The 16,126-nt window shown below is 46.0% G+C and overlaps 1 protein-coding gene across 1 annotated transcript in view; it reads left to right on the top strand.

The window, feature by feature from the left end:
* The window catches only part of DNHD1 (dynein heavy chain domain 1), a 69,111-nt gene that overhangs the window by 38,545 nt on the left and 14,440 nt on the right, over positions 1-16,126 (top strand). Inside the window, 10 exon segments of the mRNA XM_059134811.1 lie at positions 1,170-1,297; positions 1,394-1,586; positions 2,007-2,101; positions 2,599-2,806; positions 4,169-4,294; positions 4,613-4,710; positions 4,813-7,699; positions 7,904-8,081; positions 8,268-8,460; positions 8,701-8,989. Of these exon segments, the coding sequence (XP_058990794.1) occupies positions 1,170-1,297; positions 1,394-1,586; positions 2,007-2,101; positions 2,599-2,806; positions 4,169-4,294; positions 4,613-4,710; positions 4,813-7,699; positions 7,904-8,081; positions 8,268-8,460; positions 8,701-8,989 (4,395 nt within the window).

Consider the following 16,126-nt stretch of genomic DNA (forward strand, 5'->3'; position numbering starts at 1 on the left):
CAGATCTTTTAAGTCAGACAGAGAATGACTGGAAGAGTTTAAATTTACTACCTTTTTTTTGGTCAGATGAGAGCTTTGATAGCCTGATAGTGATTCTAAGCCTTTCAATATTCTGATGTTCTCCGTGACGGATGATGCTCACACGTGAAAGATGCATGATTACCAGCCTCTGAGCTTTATTTCATCACTTTTTCTCTCACTCAAGAAAGTAAACTGGAATTCGAATGAATGAGAATGACAATTTTACTGCAATATTCTTAAACCTGGTCTGATGCCTTTTAATTGCAATCCCAGTACTGTAATGATAATTATTATTATTTTTAAAGATTTATTTGAGAGACAGCATGTGCATACACATGCATAGTGGGGAGGGGCTGGGGGAGAGAAACCCCAAGCAGACTCCCCACTGAGCATGGAGCTGACGTGGGGCTCTGTCTCACTACCCATGAGATCATGACCTTAGCCGAAACCATGATATTATGAGATATGAAGGGAGGGAAGGATGACCAGAAGTACACAAAATTGGAAGCATCATCATTTACCCTCCATGGTCCTCTCTGTGGGCTAGATCTTTACCATAGGCATCTCACTGGATTTGTCCTTCTGTCTAACAGCTGCTTGTTGTGTGCCTGTATTGTGCACAGGGCTTGCCGTGTATCAGTGGACAAAGAACAAACCTCCTGCCCTCACAGCCCATCACTGTAGCCGGGAGAAAAAGATAACAAATAATAAATGTAAAATATAACCAAATCGTGGAGTATTTTAGAAACTGAGAAGTTGCGCAGAAAAAAGAAGAGAGCAAGTAAGAGGTGTCAGGAATGGCGGGGAGGGTAGGTAGCCGTTCATAACAGCTTGGGCTCCCCGGGCCACATGTGGAAGGACTTGAATTGGTGAGGGAGTGAGATATATGGTCCTCTGAGGGGACAGTGTTCCAGAAGAATGAACTGCCCATCAAAAGCCCTCAGCAGAAAGGAGCGTGTCTGGTGCATCCCAGCAACTAGGAAGCACTGTCCCTTGGATGGTCCCCACCTGCATTGTACCGAACAACTTTGGCTACCCCAGCCCTGGCACTTTTAGATGCTTGTTTCTGCCATTACAGGCTCCTGACTGACCATTGCTCGCCATGACCCCTGCCCCCAGCCTAGGCCTCAGCCTGCCCTATCCCACAGGAGACAAGAGTCCTGTGCCCTTGCCAGTCTGCGGGACCCGTCCGATTGTGCAGCAGCAGCGCATCTGGCACCTGTACCGAGTCATCTCCGAGAACATCAGCGAATGGAAGTGCATGGCTTTTGCCAAGGTGCCAATGCTCTCAGAGCTCCTGCCTGAGTAGAGAGGCTGCAGGGGGAAGGTGGGGGAAGGGTCTCCAGCTGACAGTGAACCTTCCTCCCTCTAGTTCAGCATGACTATGGCCCAGGAGAAGACAGAAGGCTGGCTGATGGAGGCAACCCACATGAGTACAAGCCTGGAGCTCCACAGCCCAGTCCTGCAGTGTTGTATACGCATGGTAGAGGAGTTCCGTAGCTACCTGCCATTACTGACCAAGCTGGGCAGCCTCCAGCTCCAGAACTTCCAAGCCCTTCTACAAGGTGTGTTTTGGGTAGAGTCAGGGCTGGGGGAGGTGGGGTGGGGTCGTGGTGGGGAGGAAAGGACTTGGGGATTAGAACAAGTGACAACTTTGTTCCCTGCTGCTCCTGTGGGCAACACCTTTCCTCCCTGGGTTGCTCCCTGCCTTGCTCCCACAGGGACCAATATTTCTAGCCTCCTGCACCATCTTGTGGGTCCTCTCTGCTGCCTTGGGCTAGACTCAGGCTCGAATCTTAGCTCTGTGCTCTGTGTTGTGCTCTGAACCCTACATTCTGAGTTCTTGGCTCTATGTTGTAATTTCAGATCTTCTGTTGGGGAGCTGGCCTGGGCTGGGCTCAGGGTTGCCGATCTGAGACTCTGGGATATGGGCCAGACTCTTCCATATACCACGTGTTGCTCTAACTTGTCTCCTCTACCTCCAGCCTTAGGGTTAGACAGTCTCTGCAACATGGAACTCCTAACACTGGGTCAGCTGCTCACTTGTCCACTGCTGGATTTTGCAGATCGAATCAATCAGGTGGGGCCCTCCAGAGAAAGGGAGTTGGTCCAAACCCAGGACCTATTTGCTAAACTGTAATAGATCCAGTTAAGTTCTAGCAACCCCTTGCAACAGGGGGCCGTAGATTTTGGCTTGTGGTTGGGAAGGTGGGAAGCTGAGTTTGCTATCCTGCCTGGAGGGTGTGGGGATCTGATGGGTGGTTTCAGACTCTGACTGAGAGATGCCCCGCTCCCAAAGTTGTAGGCACACAGGATAGCAGATGTCCCCCAACACCTGCCCTTTTCCAACATGAGCTGATTAAGGTACTGTCCTCCGCTGAAACCTTGGAAAAGAGTGGGTTTCAAGGCAGCAGCTTTGGGTCAAACTATGCTACAGATGGCTTATCTGAAGCCAAATGATCCTACTCTCCATCTCTGACACTTCCACTCCCCTGAGCCCTGGCCCTTGAGTCCCAGCTTCAAGGTTCTCCCCTGAGGCATCACCCAGTGCTGGTTCCTGAGACCCAGCTGTTCCAGATCTGGCAGTGTGAAAACGAACGAATCCATGCACAAGATACCCTACGGCGGCTACAGCGGGTCTGGGAGGCACGCCAGCTGCGACTCATCAACTTCATCCTGCACGTGCCCTATGAGCCCCCAGGCGGGGAGCGCCCCAAGAAGCAAATGGTCCGCAGCCCCCAGTGGGAAGTGGTGGGAAAGGACAGTGGCACCTTCATCCTTTCAGGTGAGACCAGGGTTTGCTGCTGGGTGATAGCCCACTGCCAGGGGCCATTTTCGTCCACCAGGTCCACCAAGCCCTGTGGGATCTAGGTTCTCCAGCCAGGGCCTCATCCTTACTGGACAGGATATACCAGTCTGTCCTGAGACAGTGTCTTTCACGTCACTCTTATTAAGTCTTAATCTTGGGAGCTCCCTCCTCCTGCCCATGCTGCTTTTTTAGCAAAAGTCCTTCCCTTTCTGGGTGTACTAAGAAATCCCTCACAGTGATGATAGCTCTCCATTTTCCAGTGCTCTTTCCTCTAGATGGCATCCTGCTGTCTGAGCTTTTGCTCCCCTCATTTACCCTTATCTGTTTTCTCTGAGCCAAACATGAGACGTGGAGATTCACAGACGGAAGTGCTGTCCCTCAGGAGCTCCCAGTCCAGTGAGAGAGGACAATAGAATAGAGATGACTGCATGGTGGAGAATCTAACTGAGGGCAGTCAAATCTCAGAAAGAGGACAGATTTTAAAGGACTGAAGAGAGTCAGAGGAATCTTCTCTTCCCATAGACAAAGGCCACATGCTGACTCCTGAAGGATTAGAAGTTTGCCAAACTTACAGGAAGAAAAGGGCATCCTGGGCAGAGGGAACAACATATATACAGGCACCGAGATGGCATACATAGTTAGGGAATTGCCAGTAGAAGAGAAATTCTCTTATCCAACCCACTTGAACCCCAACTGGCAAATTCAGTCAGTTAAATAGGAAGATCATAAAAAATGATGTGTATATATGGCTTAAGATTTTTACTTTAGCTTTAAACATATAAATATACATTTATTTATTAAATAAATGTCCTTGGCTGAAGGACAAGAGCTTTACTTTGATTTGCAGTCAACTGATAGAAGCTCCTCACTGCCTTTCCCACATTAATGCACTGTCCACCATTTCTGCTCTCAACTTCTGTAAAGTTGAGCAGTGATGTGAAGACGTTTATGAAGTTGCTGGAGTACAGAATTTTTCTAGATTTTTATTACAATTTCCAATTTTTAAAAATTGACCTATACATAATTTAATATGCTTTATCAACTCACCTTTACTGAAGGCTTTCCATAGTTTCCATAGAACCAGGAACTCTTTCCCCACCCATATTTAAGTAGTTAACATAATATCAGATCAAACTCTGTAATTAGATTATAACTCACATGAACAGGCTTGTAAACACACTCTGACTCTAGGTGAGCATAATTCTCAACTAGTGGAAGAAAACATGTTTGGGTCTTCTAGAGAATAGCTTGAGTGTCAGTGTTATTTGGGTATTAGTCATTTCTGCCCTTGCGCCATCAACTGCCAGCTCAGCTCAGCTGGAACGCACTCTTCCTTAGATTATGGCAGCCTGCAGGATTCTATCCAGGAAAGTCTTCAGGTATTGTTCAAGATCCTGGCCATCCAAAAATCGGGAGACTTAAACAAAGCAGCTTTGGAGTGGGTGACCATCATGCATAGCCTGAGTGAGTGCAGACCTCTAGCTGGATGAATGGGTAAGACCTGAGGTGGGTTAGCCTGGAGGGATGGGGTTAAGAGGTGGGGGTTGAGTGGGGGCAAGATCAGAAGGACAAAGTGAGGATCCCCTCCAGAGCCACTTCTTGGGCTGAAGTGACCAGTTGAAATCTTATTCACAGTGAAAGTTTGCTGTCTTCCAAACAAGGTCCCTGGGTCCTGCTGAGTATTTTGGGGTGGGGCACCCTGAGAGGTCAGGACCAGCTGGACCCCCTAGCAGAAGCTAAAACCCCAGTCTCCCTCCAGTGTTCCTCTCACTGCTCACACAGGTGCCTTGCTGGAGGTGTGGGTGACTTTCCAGCAGCAGTGGATTTTTCTGAATAAAGTTCTGCATGAGATGAAGATCGAGTTTCCTAGTTCTGACCTGGTAGGGAAGAAGGGTGAGGCAGGTGGACAAGGGCTACTGTGTTGTCATGGGGCTCAGGCGGGGAGGGAGAGCTTCCCTCACTTCTATCTCCTCTCACCGCAGAACTCCCGGTTCAAGGCCACAGACGATCAGTATCGGACCCTGATGCAGATCTCTGTAGATGACCCCTGGGTTCTGTCACTTATCGTGCCCAGTGTCAAGCGGAGCCCTCATTTCCAAGGCCAGCAGCTGCAACAGCTGCTTCAGGCAGGCTCCGTGGAGCTGGAGGGCATCATTATGGCCCTGAAGAGTGTGCTCTATCGGGTGTGCGCTCATTTCCCCCGCCTCTTCTTCCTCAGCGACAGCGAGCTGGTGGCCCTGCTGGCTGCCCCCCTGGAGTCCTGCGAGGCCCAGCTATGGGTACGGCGCTGCTTTCCTCATGTGCACGCTGTGAGCTTCACGTCCAGACCACTTGATGAAAAGGTGGATGACCGGGAGGCAAGCCCAAACGCATTGACTTGGGTGGAGGCGCTGGCAGTGCTAGGGGCAGGCGGCGAGGAGGTGAAGCTGCCGAGGTCCATTCCTCTGCATTCAGATCTCCCCAAGTGGCTGGCCTCTCTGGAGAAGTGCCTGCGTCGGGCCCTGGTACACAAGTTGCAGGGTTGTGTGGCTTCCCGCCTCACTCTGGGCCCATCGCTAGATGAGGCCTCTAAGCAGCTGCCCCAGGAAAGCCAGCTGGCCCCACAGCTGTTTGCCCACCACTGGCTACACATAGTCCAGGCCTTCCCGTGGCAGTGTGTGCTGGTGGCAGAGGAGGTCGTATGGCGGGCAGAGATGGAGGAGGCTCTGCTGGAGGGGAAGACCCCTGCCATGGTCCGCGTGCATGTGTGCAAGCTTGAGGCACTGGTGAATTTTATACGGGCCCAGAGGGCCTCCCAGGGTGAGCAGCCCCTGGGCTCTGTCCGCCAGGCCAGCCTGCTCAGTGCCCTGCTGGCCATGGCAGTGACTCACCGGGATATAGCACAGCTGCTGCAGGAGCACCAGGTCAGTGATCTGACAGATTTCCACTGGGCTCGCCAACTCAAATATCACCTGGGCTCACCTCATGTCATCCCCCAGAGTCCCCTGCAGAGTCTCAAGACTATCGCATCTGCTGTGACTTCTCCGTCGCCAGCTGCATGCTGGATAGACGTTCTTGGCCGGTCCTTCCTGTACAATTATGAGTACCTGGGTCCCAGATTGGGGTCTCTGCCCAGCCTGCTGCCTGAGCGGCCAGCCCTGGTACTGTTGCTGGCCTTGGAGGAGGTGGCCTGTGGGACTCTACTGGGCCCTGATGGAATAGGCAAGGCAACCACAGTGAAGAGCCTAGCACGGGCCCTGGGGCGCCAGCTGGTGACAATGCCTTGCCTGCCTCAGATAGAGGCCCAGAGCCTAAGCAACTACCTGAATGGTGCCTTGCAGGGTGGTGCCTGGCTGCTGTTGGAAGCGGCTCAGCGCCTGCCCCTTGGCTTGCTGTCTGCCCTGGGCCAGCGTCTGGCTGAACTGCACCACCTCTATGCCCCACTGTACCAGGCGGCCTCCCGAAGCCCCAGCACTGTTGACCCCACACAACCCCAGCTCCTCGGCAGTGGCTTCTTTGAGAAACACCACGTATACATACGCCTTGGCTACGGCTCTCTCCTGACACTGCGTTCCCTGAGCCCTGCTGTGCCTGCCAACCTGCACTTGCTTCTGCGGCCTGTGGCCTTGACACTGCCTGACCTTCAGCAAGTGGCAGAGCTGACCCTGCTAGGTGCAGGGATGCGGGATGCCTCCCGCATGGCTTCCCGCTTATCTAAATTCTTCTCCCTAGAGCTTGAGCTGGTGTCGGCACCCCTGCCCTGCCGTTTGCCTCTGCTCCAGCAAATACTGGAAGACATGATACAGAATTTAAATGTGACCAAGGAGGAGCCCAGGTCCCAGCAGCCCTACAGCCTGGCTGTGACCGAAGAGGCTGCCCTCCTGCGTGCTCTGCTACGCTCGCCACTGTTCAGCACCCTCAGTGGTCTCCACCTGCACAACCTCCAAGAGCTGCTCTGTGGGCTTTTCCCTAATGCCAGGCAGGTGCTTGCAGAGCCTGAGGCATACACGCCAAGGAAGCCATTGCTGGTGGAGGAATTGCTGCAGATAGGCATTCATCCCAGCCCTGATATTTTGGGGTCCCTAGAGCAGCTGAGCCAGGCTCTGGGCCGGGCTTTGGGTATTATACTCCTGGGCCCCGCAGGCAGTGGCAAGACCACTTGCTGGCACAGCTTATTTAAGATCCAGAATCAGCTGGCGGCCAGGGAGGATGCCTCAACCCAGGGCTGCCAGCCGGTGGAAGTCACGCACCTATATCCCAATGTCCTCAGCCCCCAGGAGTTCCTGGGATGGCTAGAGGGCCCCTGCTGGCACCATGGTGTCTTCCCTAGGCTGCTGCGTGCAGCCAGCATGTATAAGACTGTGGGCCTGAGGGGGCCACCACAGGAATCAGTGGGGATCCAGCACTGGATAGTATGTGATGGGGTAGCCAATGCCTCTTGGCTGGACCCCATCACTTGCCTCCTGAAAGATGCCTCCCAGCTCAGCCTCCCCAGTGGTCAGCAGATAGCACGACCCCCAGGTACTTTTCTCCTGATGGAGGTGGGAGATGCAACAGGCATGTCCCCCACAGTGGTGAGTCAATGTGCCCTGGTCTGGTGTGGTGGGGAGCAGACATGGCAGGGGATGCTTAGCGTTCTGATGGCAGCCCTGCCGCACGAGTACCACCTGCATCTTCACACGGTCGCTGAGCTCAACCACCTGGCCGAAGTGCTGGTGCCAGCAACGTTCCAATTCCTCACCTGCCAGGGTGCCAGCTCTCTGCTGCATGTTCACGGGCAGCGGGCTCTTTGTCCAGGTGTGGCTGAAGTCACCAGTCTGGCCCGTATCTTGCGTTGTCTGCTTGACCCCCACCTGAGGATAGATGAGGGGGAGAAGGCACACATCTCAGGTGAAGGGAAGGGAAAGGGAAGGGAGATAAGGGGATAAGGGGCCTTGAGGACAGCTGGCATATAGCTGGTGCCTGGCACATGGGTTTTTTGGTGGGCTTGGGTCAGGGGACCAAAAGTGGACAGTGACAGAGCCAGTCTCTACTCTCTCCCCCCCAACCTTTTTCCTGCCTGGGCTCCTCTTCTGGCCATGGTGACCTTTGCAGAAGACCTCAGCTTTAGCGATCCTGTGGCCCAAAGCTTCAAGTCCTCAAAAAGCAGCTCTCTGAACCCGTCCCAGGTTGATAATGATGATGCACCTAATCAGCGCAAGAAACATTTGCTGGCTGTCAGCAGCTTTCTTTTTGCATTGATCTGGGGCTTTGGAGCCCACCTGCCCTCCAGGTATCTTCAGGAGCGGGATTGGGAGTGGGTGATGCAGAGGGCTGAGATGGACTGGCGCATGGAAGTTAAAAACTCAGGTGACATCACTGTCAGTGGGGGCGGAGGGGAGAGTGGAATTTGTGAGTGCATCACAAATGGAACTGTTGTAACTATCTGACAATTTTGCCCATACATCCAACTGAACAGGCTCTGGCCCCTCTTTGATACCTTCTTGAGGGGTTCTATTAGCTGCCTCTCCAACTATCCTGAGCCACCGCCTTCAGCCTTGGTGTTTGATCTACATGTGTGTCCTGATAATGGGACATTGGTCCCCTTCACTGGCCATTACCTGGGGAGCCGCATCAGGGGAACTCTGGGAGCCTTCAGCCCTTCTCCACAGGTGTGAAGACAGTGGGGCAGCAGTTGGGGTTGGGGTTCAAGGAGATATCCTGGAGGAGTCCATGTTCTAGGCCCAGCTAAGGTCTACTTGTTCCTGTTCTTTGATATGTTTTCACAATCACAAGAATATATGAAGTGTTCTGCAAGTACAGCTCTAAGATGAGACCCCTAGACTTTGCTTTCAGCTAAATTACTATCCTAAACTGGTGCTGCCCCAGTAAGTCCTGCTTCTGTGCCACAGACTGAACGGCTCTTGTATGTGGTGGACCTGCTTCTGTCAGAAGGACACCCAGTGCTTCTGGCTGGAGAGGCGGCGACCGGGAAGTCCACCTTTGTGGAGGTGCTCGTGGAGCCACATCATCCCTATGTGTGCAGCCCCATCCACCCTGCCTTCACTCCCATCCACCTACGCCTGCTGCTGAGTCGAGGGGTCCAGGGCCAAGCACAGACTGCCCCGTGGCCTGGGCACCACCTGGATTCTAAAGGCTCCCTCCTCTTCCTGCTGGAGGATCTACACCTGGCTGCTTCTGGTAAGGAGCTGGGTAGAGGGAAGGAAGGAGTCCTTGTGTTCTCTTGAGGCTGTAAAGTCCCTAACAATATTTACTGACTCCCAGTTAGACACCTACAGACCAAATCTCAGCAATCCATTCTTAGTATCTTCTCATTGTATGTATGCTTCCTGAACAATCATAACCCTCCCATGACCTTATCCACCATCTCTGTGTTTGGCTGCTAAATACTTACCCCAGGCCAGGATGTTCTTCTAAGCACTAGACCTGTTTATCCAACTACTTACTGTGTATCTCTACCTTGTTGTCCCATTGGCTCTTCAGATTCAACTCATCATCTTACCCCTAAAACCTGTTTTTGTCCTCTATTAACTAGTACAACCATCCTTCCAGTCACTCAAGCCAGGAATCTCATTGACATCTCCCCCTTACCAAAATCCATTCACATTGTCTCTCAATTTGGCATTCTACATATCTCTCAAATCTTTCCACTTATTTCCATTCCATCTTCCCTGGTTCAGATAGTCATTACCTGAAACACTGGTGAATGCTTTTGCAAGGCTTCTTGCAGTGAGGCTTTCTTCTCTAAGCTCTCACACGCTGTACTCCAACTAGAGTCAGCTATGTACAGGCATTCAATAAATCAAGCTTCCACTAGCCTCTGGGATTGCTGTCCTTTCTGCCTTCCCTGTATGTATCTGGGTAAGTCCTTATTCTTTACAGATAATCTCAGTCAGTGTGCTCTCTAGGAAACCCGAGCCTCCAGGCTAGGTTAGACACTCATCTCGTGTTCCGTAAAAAATCTGTGACAACCATAGTTTTATGATTATATGTTTACTTATTTATGCTTATTCTGAGCTTCATGAGAAGAGAGATTCAGATTTGTCTTACTCATTTTGATAGACTCAGTAGTAAGTAAGTGCTCAGTAAGAGTTGGTACAAGCAAAGATTAGAAAGGAAAGGGGAAATTGTGATAAAAGTTAGCAATATTGAAGTTTAAAGTTTCTAAAGTGGTGTGCCCCTAGATGATGACAGGTTTGAATATGGCCATGGAAATGGGCAGAATTGGAGTCAGGGAAGTCAGTGGTCTAAAGCATTAGCTGGATTGTCCAGTTAGACCTGAATATAGGACATAGAATACTTGAATCAGGTGGTGTATAATTTATTGAGGACTATGTGTTTTATCTATGTCATCTTTAGTGTCTATAAAAGCCTATTAAGATGGAGATTTTGAGGGGAATGTGGGTGGCTCAAATGGTTAAATGTTGGCCTTCAGGAAAGGTCCTGATCTCTAGGTCCTGGGATCCAGCCCCCTTGGAGCTCCCTGATCAAGTGAGGAGTCTGCTTTTCCCTCTCCATCTGCCTCTCCGCCTTCTTGTGCTCTCTCTGTCTCTGCCTCTCTCTCAAATGAATAAATACATTCTTTAAAAAAGAAGAGATATATTATGGGCATTTTAAAGATGATGAAACTAAAAGATTTTATAATTTGCCTAAGACACTCAAGCCAGTTAAGTGTCAGGACCAAGATTAAAATTTAAGTCTGTGTAACACTAAAACATGTAATTTTCTACAACTATATTATTTGGGCCTTTAGGTGAATTTGCACAAATAATCAAATTGTCAGAGGAAAATAGAAAGAGTAAATTCAAATCTGTGAATAGCAACTGAGAAGAGATTTCAACAGGAAGGTTGAAAACAATTGCAAACAATGTTGTGGAGTGAAGTATATTACAGTTGGCAGTGTAAAAGATATCCCAGGGTGACAGCCACTGAAACATCTAGTATAATATAAAAAATTAATAAATGTACAATAAAACAAAAAAATGTGACCCATCATCTAGAAAAAAAACAGTCAATTAAAAACTGACCTTAAAATAGTCTAGAAGTTAAATCTAGCAAATATCTACAGCAGCTATTATGGCTATTATAAGAATCCTCAGGTAGTTAATGGAAAATATGACTCAAATGGACAAACACATAAGTAATCTCTGCAAAGAAATGGAAACTACTAAAAATAACTAAACAGAAATTTTAGAAGAAGAAAATACAGTAACTGAAATGAAAAATTCACTGCATGGTTTAATAGCAGATTGGAGATAGCAAAAGAAAGAGTCAGTGAATCCTGACTGTTCTGAGGAACAGAAATATATTGACTATGAATAGAGCTTCAGGCAGGGGCGCCTGGGTGATTCAGTCTTTAAGCATCTGCCTTCAGTTCAGGTCATGATCCCAGGGTCATGGGATCAAGCCCTACATCAGGCTCCCTGCTTGGCGGGGAAGCCTGCTTCTTCCTCTCCCACTCCCCCTGCTTCTGTTCCTGCTCTGGCTGTCTTTCTCTCTCTCTGTCAAATAAATAAATAAAATCTTTAAAAAAAATAGAGCTTCATACACACACACACGCACACACACACACACACACATAACTGGAGGTCCAGAAGGAGAGAGAATAGGACAGGAAAAAATACCTATGAGGAAATAATGGCCAAAATTTCCCCAAATTTCTTGGGAAATATTAACTTTTCAAATATAAAGCTCAGTTACCGCCCAAGTAAAATAAGAAGAAGAAAGCCACACCTAGGCACATCATAGTCTTATAGCAGAAAATCAAAGAAAGAAAAACCTTGAAAGTGGTCAGAAAAAAGATAAAAACATGTTATGTATAGATAAATTGTATTAAGAGTGATGGTTAACTTCCCATCAGAAACAACAGAATCCAGGGGATAGTGGAACAACACATTTCAAGGACTAAAAGGTGGGGGCAGGGGAACCTGTCATCTTAGAATTCTCTATACAGTAAGGATACCCTTCTTGAAAGCAGATGAAATGAAAGTATTGCAGATGCATGAAAGCTGGGAATATTTACTGTTGCTACAATTGCTCTGTAAGAAATGCTAAAAGGGACACCTGGGTGGCTCAGTTGGTTAAGTGGCCAACTCTTGATTTCAGCTCAGGTCATGATTTCAGGGTCATGTAAGATCAAATCCTGCAACAGCCTCCGTGCTGGGTGGGAATCCTGCTTAAGATTCTTTCTCTATCCCTCTCCCTCTGAACTGCCTGCCCACCTCCTACCCCAGCTCCCTGCCCCCTCACTCTCTCTTAAAAAAAAAAAAAAGCCTAATAGATGTTCTTTAGGCAGAAGGGAAATAGTGTCATATGGAAACTCAGGTCTACAGAAAAGAATGAAGAGTGCAAGAAATGGTAAATATGTGGGTGCATATAAATAACTATCTTTTTCATCTTTTAATAAGTTTAAAAAGAAAAGTAATAATATTTGTATTTTTTTCAAATTTTTAAACTGTAGTTAGTTAACATACAGTGCAATATTGGCTTCGGGAGTAGAATTCATTATTCATACTTACATACAACACCTAGTGCTCAACACAAGTGCCCTCAATACCCATCACCCATCTAGCCTACCCCCCACCATCCTCTCTCCATCAACTCTCAGTTTGTTCTCTGTCTCTTATGGTTTGCTTCCCTCTCCCCCACCTTCCCGTATGTTCATCTCTCATTTGCAATGATGTAGATGGAGCTAGAATGTATTGGGCTAAGTGAAATACATCAGAGAAAGACAATAGCATATTATTTTACTCATATGTGAAATTTAAGTAATAATAGTTTTAGATGGAGTTGATAATGTATGGAGAGGTAGAAAATAAATTGGAACACTAGTAAAAGGATAGGGTATGGAGCAATGAGTAAAAATTATACTACTGTAAGAGTCTTACATTTGTTCAATGTGAAATAGGAAGTGGGAAAGGTCAGGTATGGAGTATTAAGTGGCATGATATTACTTAAAAGTATCAACACATTAAGGAGGCATAATATTACCATAGAAAAAAATCACTAAATAATAATAGCAAAGAGTATAATTTAAAATACATAATATTTTAAATATAAAAAATACTTAAGTTATGTAAGAGGAAGGAGGAAATGAGCAGTAGAGAAGTTAAAAATAAAAGGGAAAATTAGAAGAAAAATGACAGTATGATGGACTTTAAAACAAACATATGGGGCGCCTTCATGGCTCAATGGGTTAAGCTTCTGCCTTTGGCTCAGGTCATGAACTCAGGGCCCTGGGATCGAGCCCCGCATCGGACTCTCTGCTTGGCAGAGAGCCTGCTTCCCCCTGTCTCTGCCTGCTTCTCTACCTACTTGTGATCTCTCTCTCTGTGTCAAATAAATAAAATCTTAAAAAAAAAACCCCAAACCAAACATATGAATAGTAACATTAAATGTAAAGTCCTAAGCACTCCAAAAAGTCCTTCAAGATAAAGGATATTACCAGAGATAGAGAACTGGACATCCCCTAATTAAAAGATTTAATTAATCAAAAAGATATCAAAGTCCTAAATGTATATGCACCTGAAACACCTTCAAAATATATTTTTAAAAAATGGATAGAACTGAGAGAAATAGCAGGTACAAAAATCATAGTAGGAGATTTAACACTCCTTTCAATAATTGATAGAGCAGGAGAGAGGAAATAAGGAAGTAGATCTACATAACACTATCAACTATACGTACATTTATAGAACATCATACCCATTAAATGCAAAATGCATTTTCTTTCCAAGTGTACGAGTAACATTCTCTAAGACAGATGATATGCTGGGCTACAAAATAAGTCTCAACAAATTTCAAAGGATTAAAATTTATAGAATATTTTCTCTAACTACAACAATAAAACTCATTAATAACAAATACCTAGAAAATTCCCAAATTCTTTGAAATTAACACACTTCTAGGGGTGCCTATGTGTGATAGCTAAGTGTCTGGTTCTGGATTTCAGCTCAGCTCATGATCTCAGGGTCATGAGATTGAACACCATGTCAGGCTCCATGCCCGGAGTGGAGCCTGCTTATGATTCTCTCTACCTCTTCCTCTGCCCCTCCCCACCCTCTGCTCTCACACTCTCTAAAAAAATAAATAAAATAAAGTAACACTTCTAAATAACTCATGCATCTAAGAAACCACAAGATAAATTAGGAAATATTTTGAACTGAATAATGAAAGCAAAATGTTATCAAAATCTGTGGTATGTAGCTTACACGGTATATCCCCAGAATGCAAAGTTGACTCAACTTTCAAAAATCAGTGTAATTCATGACATTAACAGAATGATGAATAGCGTAAGATCATCACAGTAGATAAGGAGAAAGCACTTGGTAAAATTCAACACTATTCATGGTAACATTCAGCAAACTAGGACTAGAAGGGAAATTTCACAGTTTGATGAAGAGCATCTATTAAAACCTATAGGTAAGGGGGCACTTGGGTGGCTCAGTGGGTTAAAGCCTCTACCTTTGGCTAGGGTCATGATCCCCTGGGGTCCTGGGATCGAGACCCGCATTGGGCTCTCTGCTCAGCAAGGAGCCTGCTTCCTCCTCTCTCTCTGCCTCCCTCTCTGCCTACTTGTGATCTCTCTCCGTCAAATAAATAAAAAAATAAAATCTTAAAAAAAAAAACCCTATAGGTAAGTACATAATCAATGGGTGAAATATCAAATACTTTCAAAGATCAGTCACAAGGCAACAATGTCCACTTTCACTGATTCTATTCACTATTGCACCAGAGACCCACACCAGTGCAATAAGAAATAAAAGCCTTAAAATTGGAAAGACAAAGTAATACTGTCTCTACTGATGTACAACATGATTTTCTACCTAGAGAATCATAAGGAATCTACAACAACAACAACAACAAAAGTGAACCCTACAAAACTACTAGAATAAATAAGTGAATTTAATTTGGTGGGTCAGGGCACCTGGGTGGCTCAGTCTATTAAGTTAAGTATCTGCCTTTGGCTGAGGTCATGGTCCTAGCGTCCTGGGTCCCAGCCCTGGCATCAAGCTCCCTGCTCAGTGGGGAGTCTGCTTCTCCTTCTCCCTCTGCCCTTCCACTCCATTGTGTGCTCTCTCTCTTGCTTACTTTCTCTCAATTAAATAAAATCTTAAAAAAATAATCTAGCAGGGTCATAGGATACAATCTATTGATATCATTAGTATTTCTATATCCTAGTAACAAACAAAAATTTTAAGTATAGTTAAAATATCATCTGGAAGCTTAAAATATTTAGGAATAAACTTAGTTAGAAATATACACTAAAAATTACTAAATATTGCTGAGATAAATGAGACTTAAATTAATGGAGAGATATACGAGGTTCATGGGTCAGAGGAGTCAGTATCATTAAGGTGCTCATTCTCCCCAGATTAATCTATGTCTGAGCAGGCTTCTTCTTCTTCTTCTTCTTCTTCTTCTTCTTCTTCTTCTTCTTCTTCTTTTTAAGTGACAGGATTGATAAACTCATTCTGAGACTTATGGAAATGCAAAAGGCCTAGAAGAGCCAAAATTACTTTGGAAAATAAGAATAAAGTGGAAGGGCTTATACTAGTTATTTCATGGCTTACTATACAGCTATAGTAATCAAGAGAGTAGGGTATTGGTATAAGGACATGGATACAGATAAACTAATGGAAAAAAAACCCAGAGAATCTGATATATGATCATATGTGGTCAGTTGGTTTTCAACAATTGTGCCAAGATAATTCAACAGGGGAAAGGGCAGTCGGGTAGTCCTTTCAATGAATAGAGTTGAAACAACTACATATCTGTGTGCAGATAAAAGGGTACCTTAAATCCTACTCCATGACATACACAAAAATTAATTATAAATCAATTAAAGATCTAAATGTGAAAGCTAAAACTACAAAACTTTACCAAAAAATGTTAAGAGAAAAATCTGTGTGACCTTGGTTAGATGCAATGATTTCGTAAATATGACACAAAAATTAGATCTTAGGAAAATTAAAAACCTATGTCCTTTAAAAGACATTCTTAAGAAAATGAAAAAATGGGCCATAGACAGAAATATGACACACATATCTGAAAAAGGACTTATGCTCAGAATACATAAAAAAGCTCTTACAGCTCAGTAAGAAAACAAACTCCATTTTTAAAAAATGGTTTAAAAAAAGGAAAGATTTGTGAGTGGCCAATAGCACATGTATGTAGCAGTATTAATTTGTATCGTCAAAACCTGGAAACAACCTAAATGCCCATCAGTATTGTAGCGGACCTACAATTCTGGTATTTTTATAATGGAATGCTACCACTCCAGTAAAATGAAACACACCGATGCACACAAAACATGGG

The sequence above is a fragment of the Mustela lutreola genome, chromosome 1 (genome assembly GCF_030435805.1).
Source record: "Mustela lutreola isolate mMusLut2 chromosome 1, mMusLut2.pri, whole genome shotgun sequence".
Classification (NCBI taxonomy): domain Eukaryota; kingdom Metazoa; phylum Chordata; class Mammalia; order Carnivora; family Mustelidae; genus Mustela; species Mustela lutreola.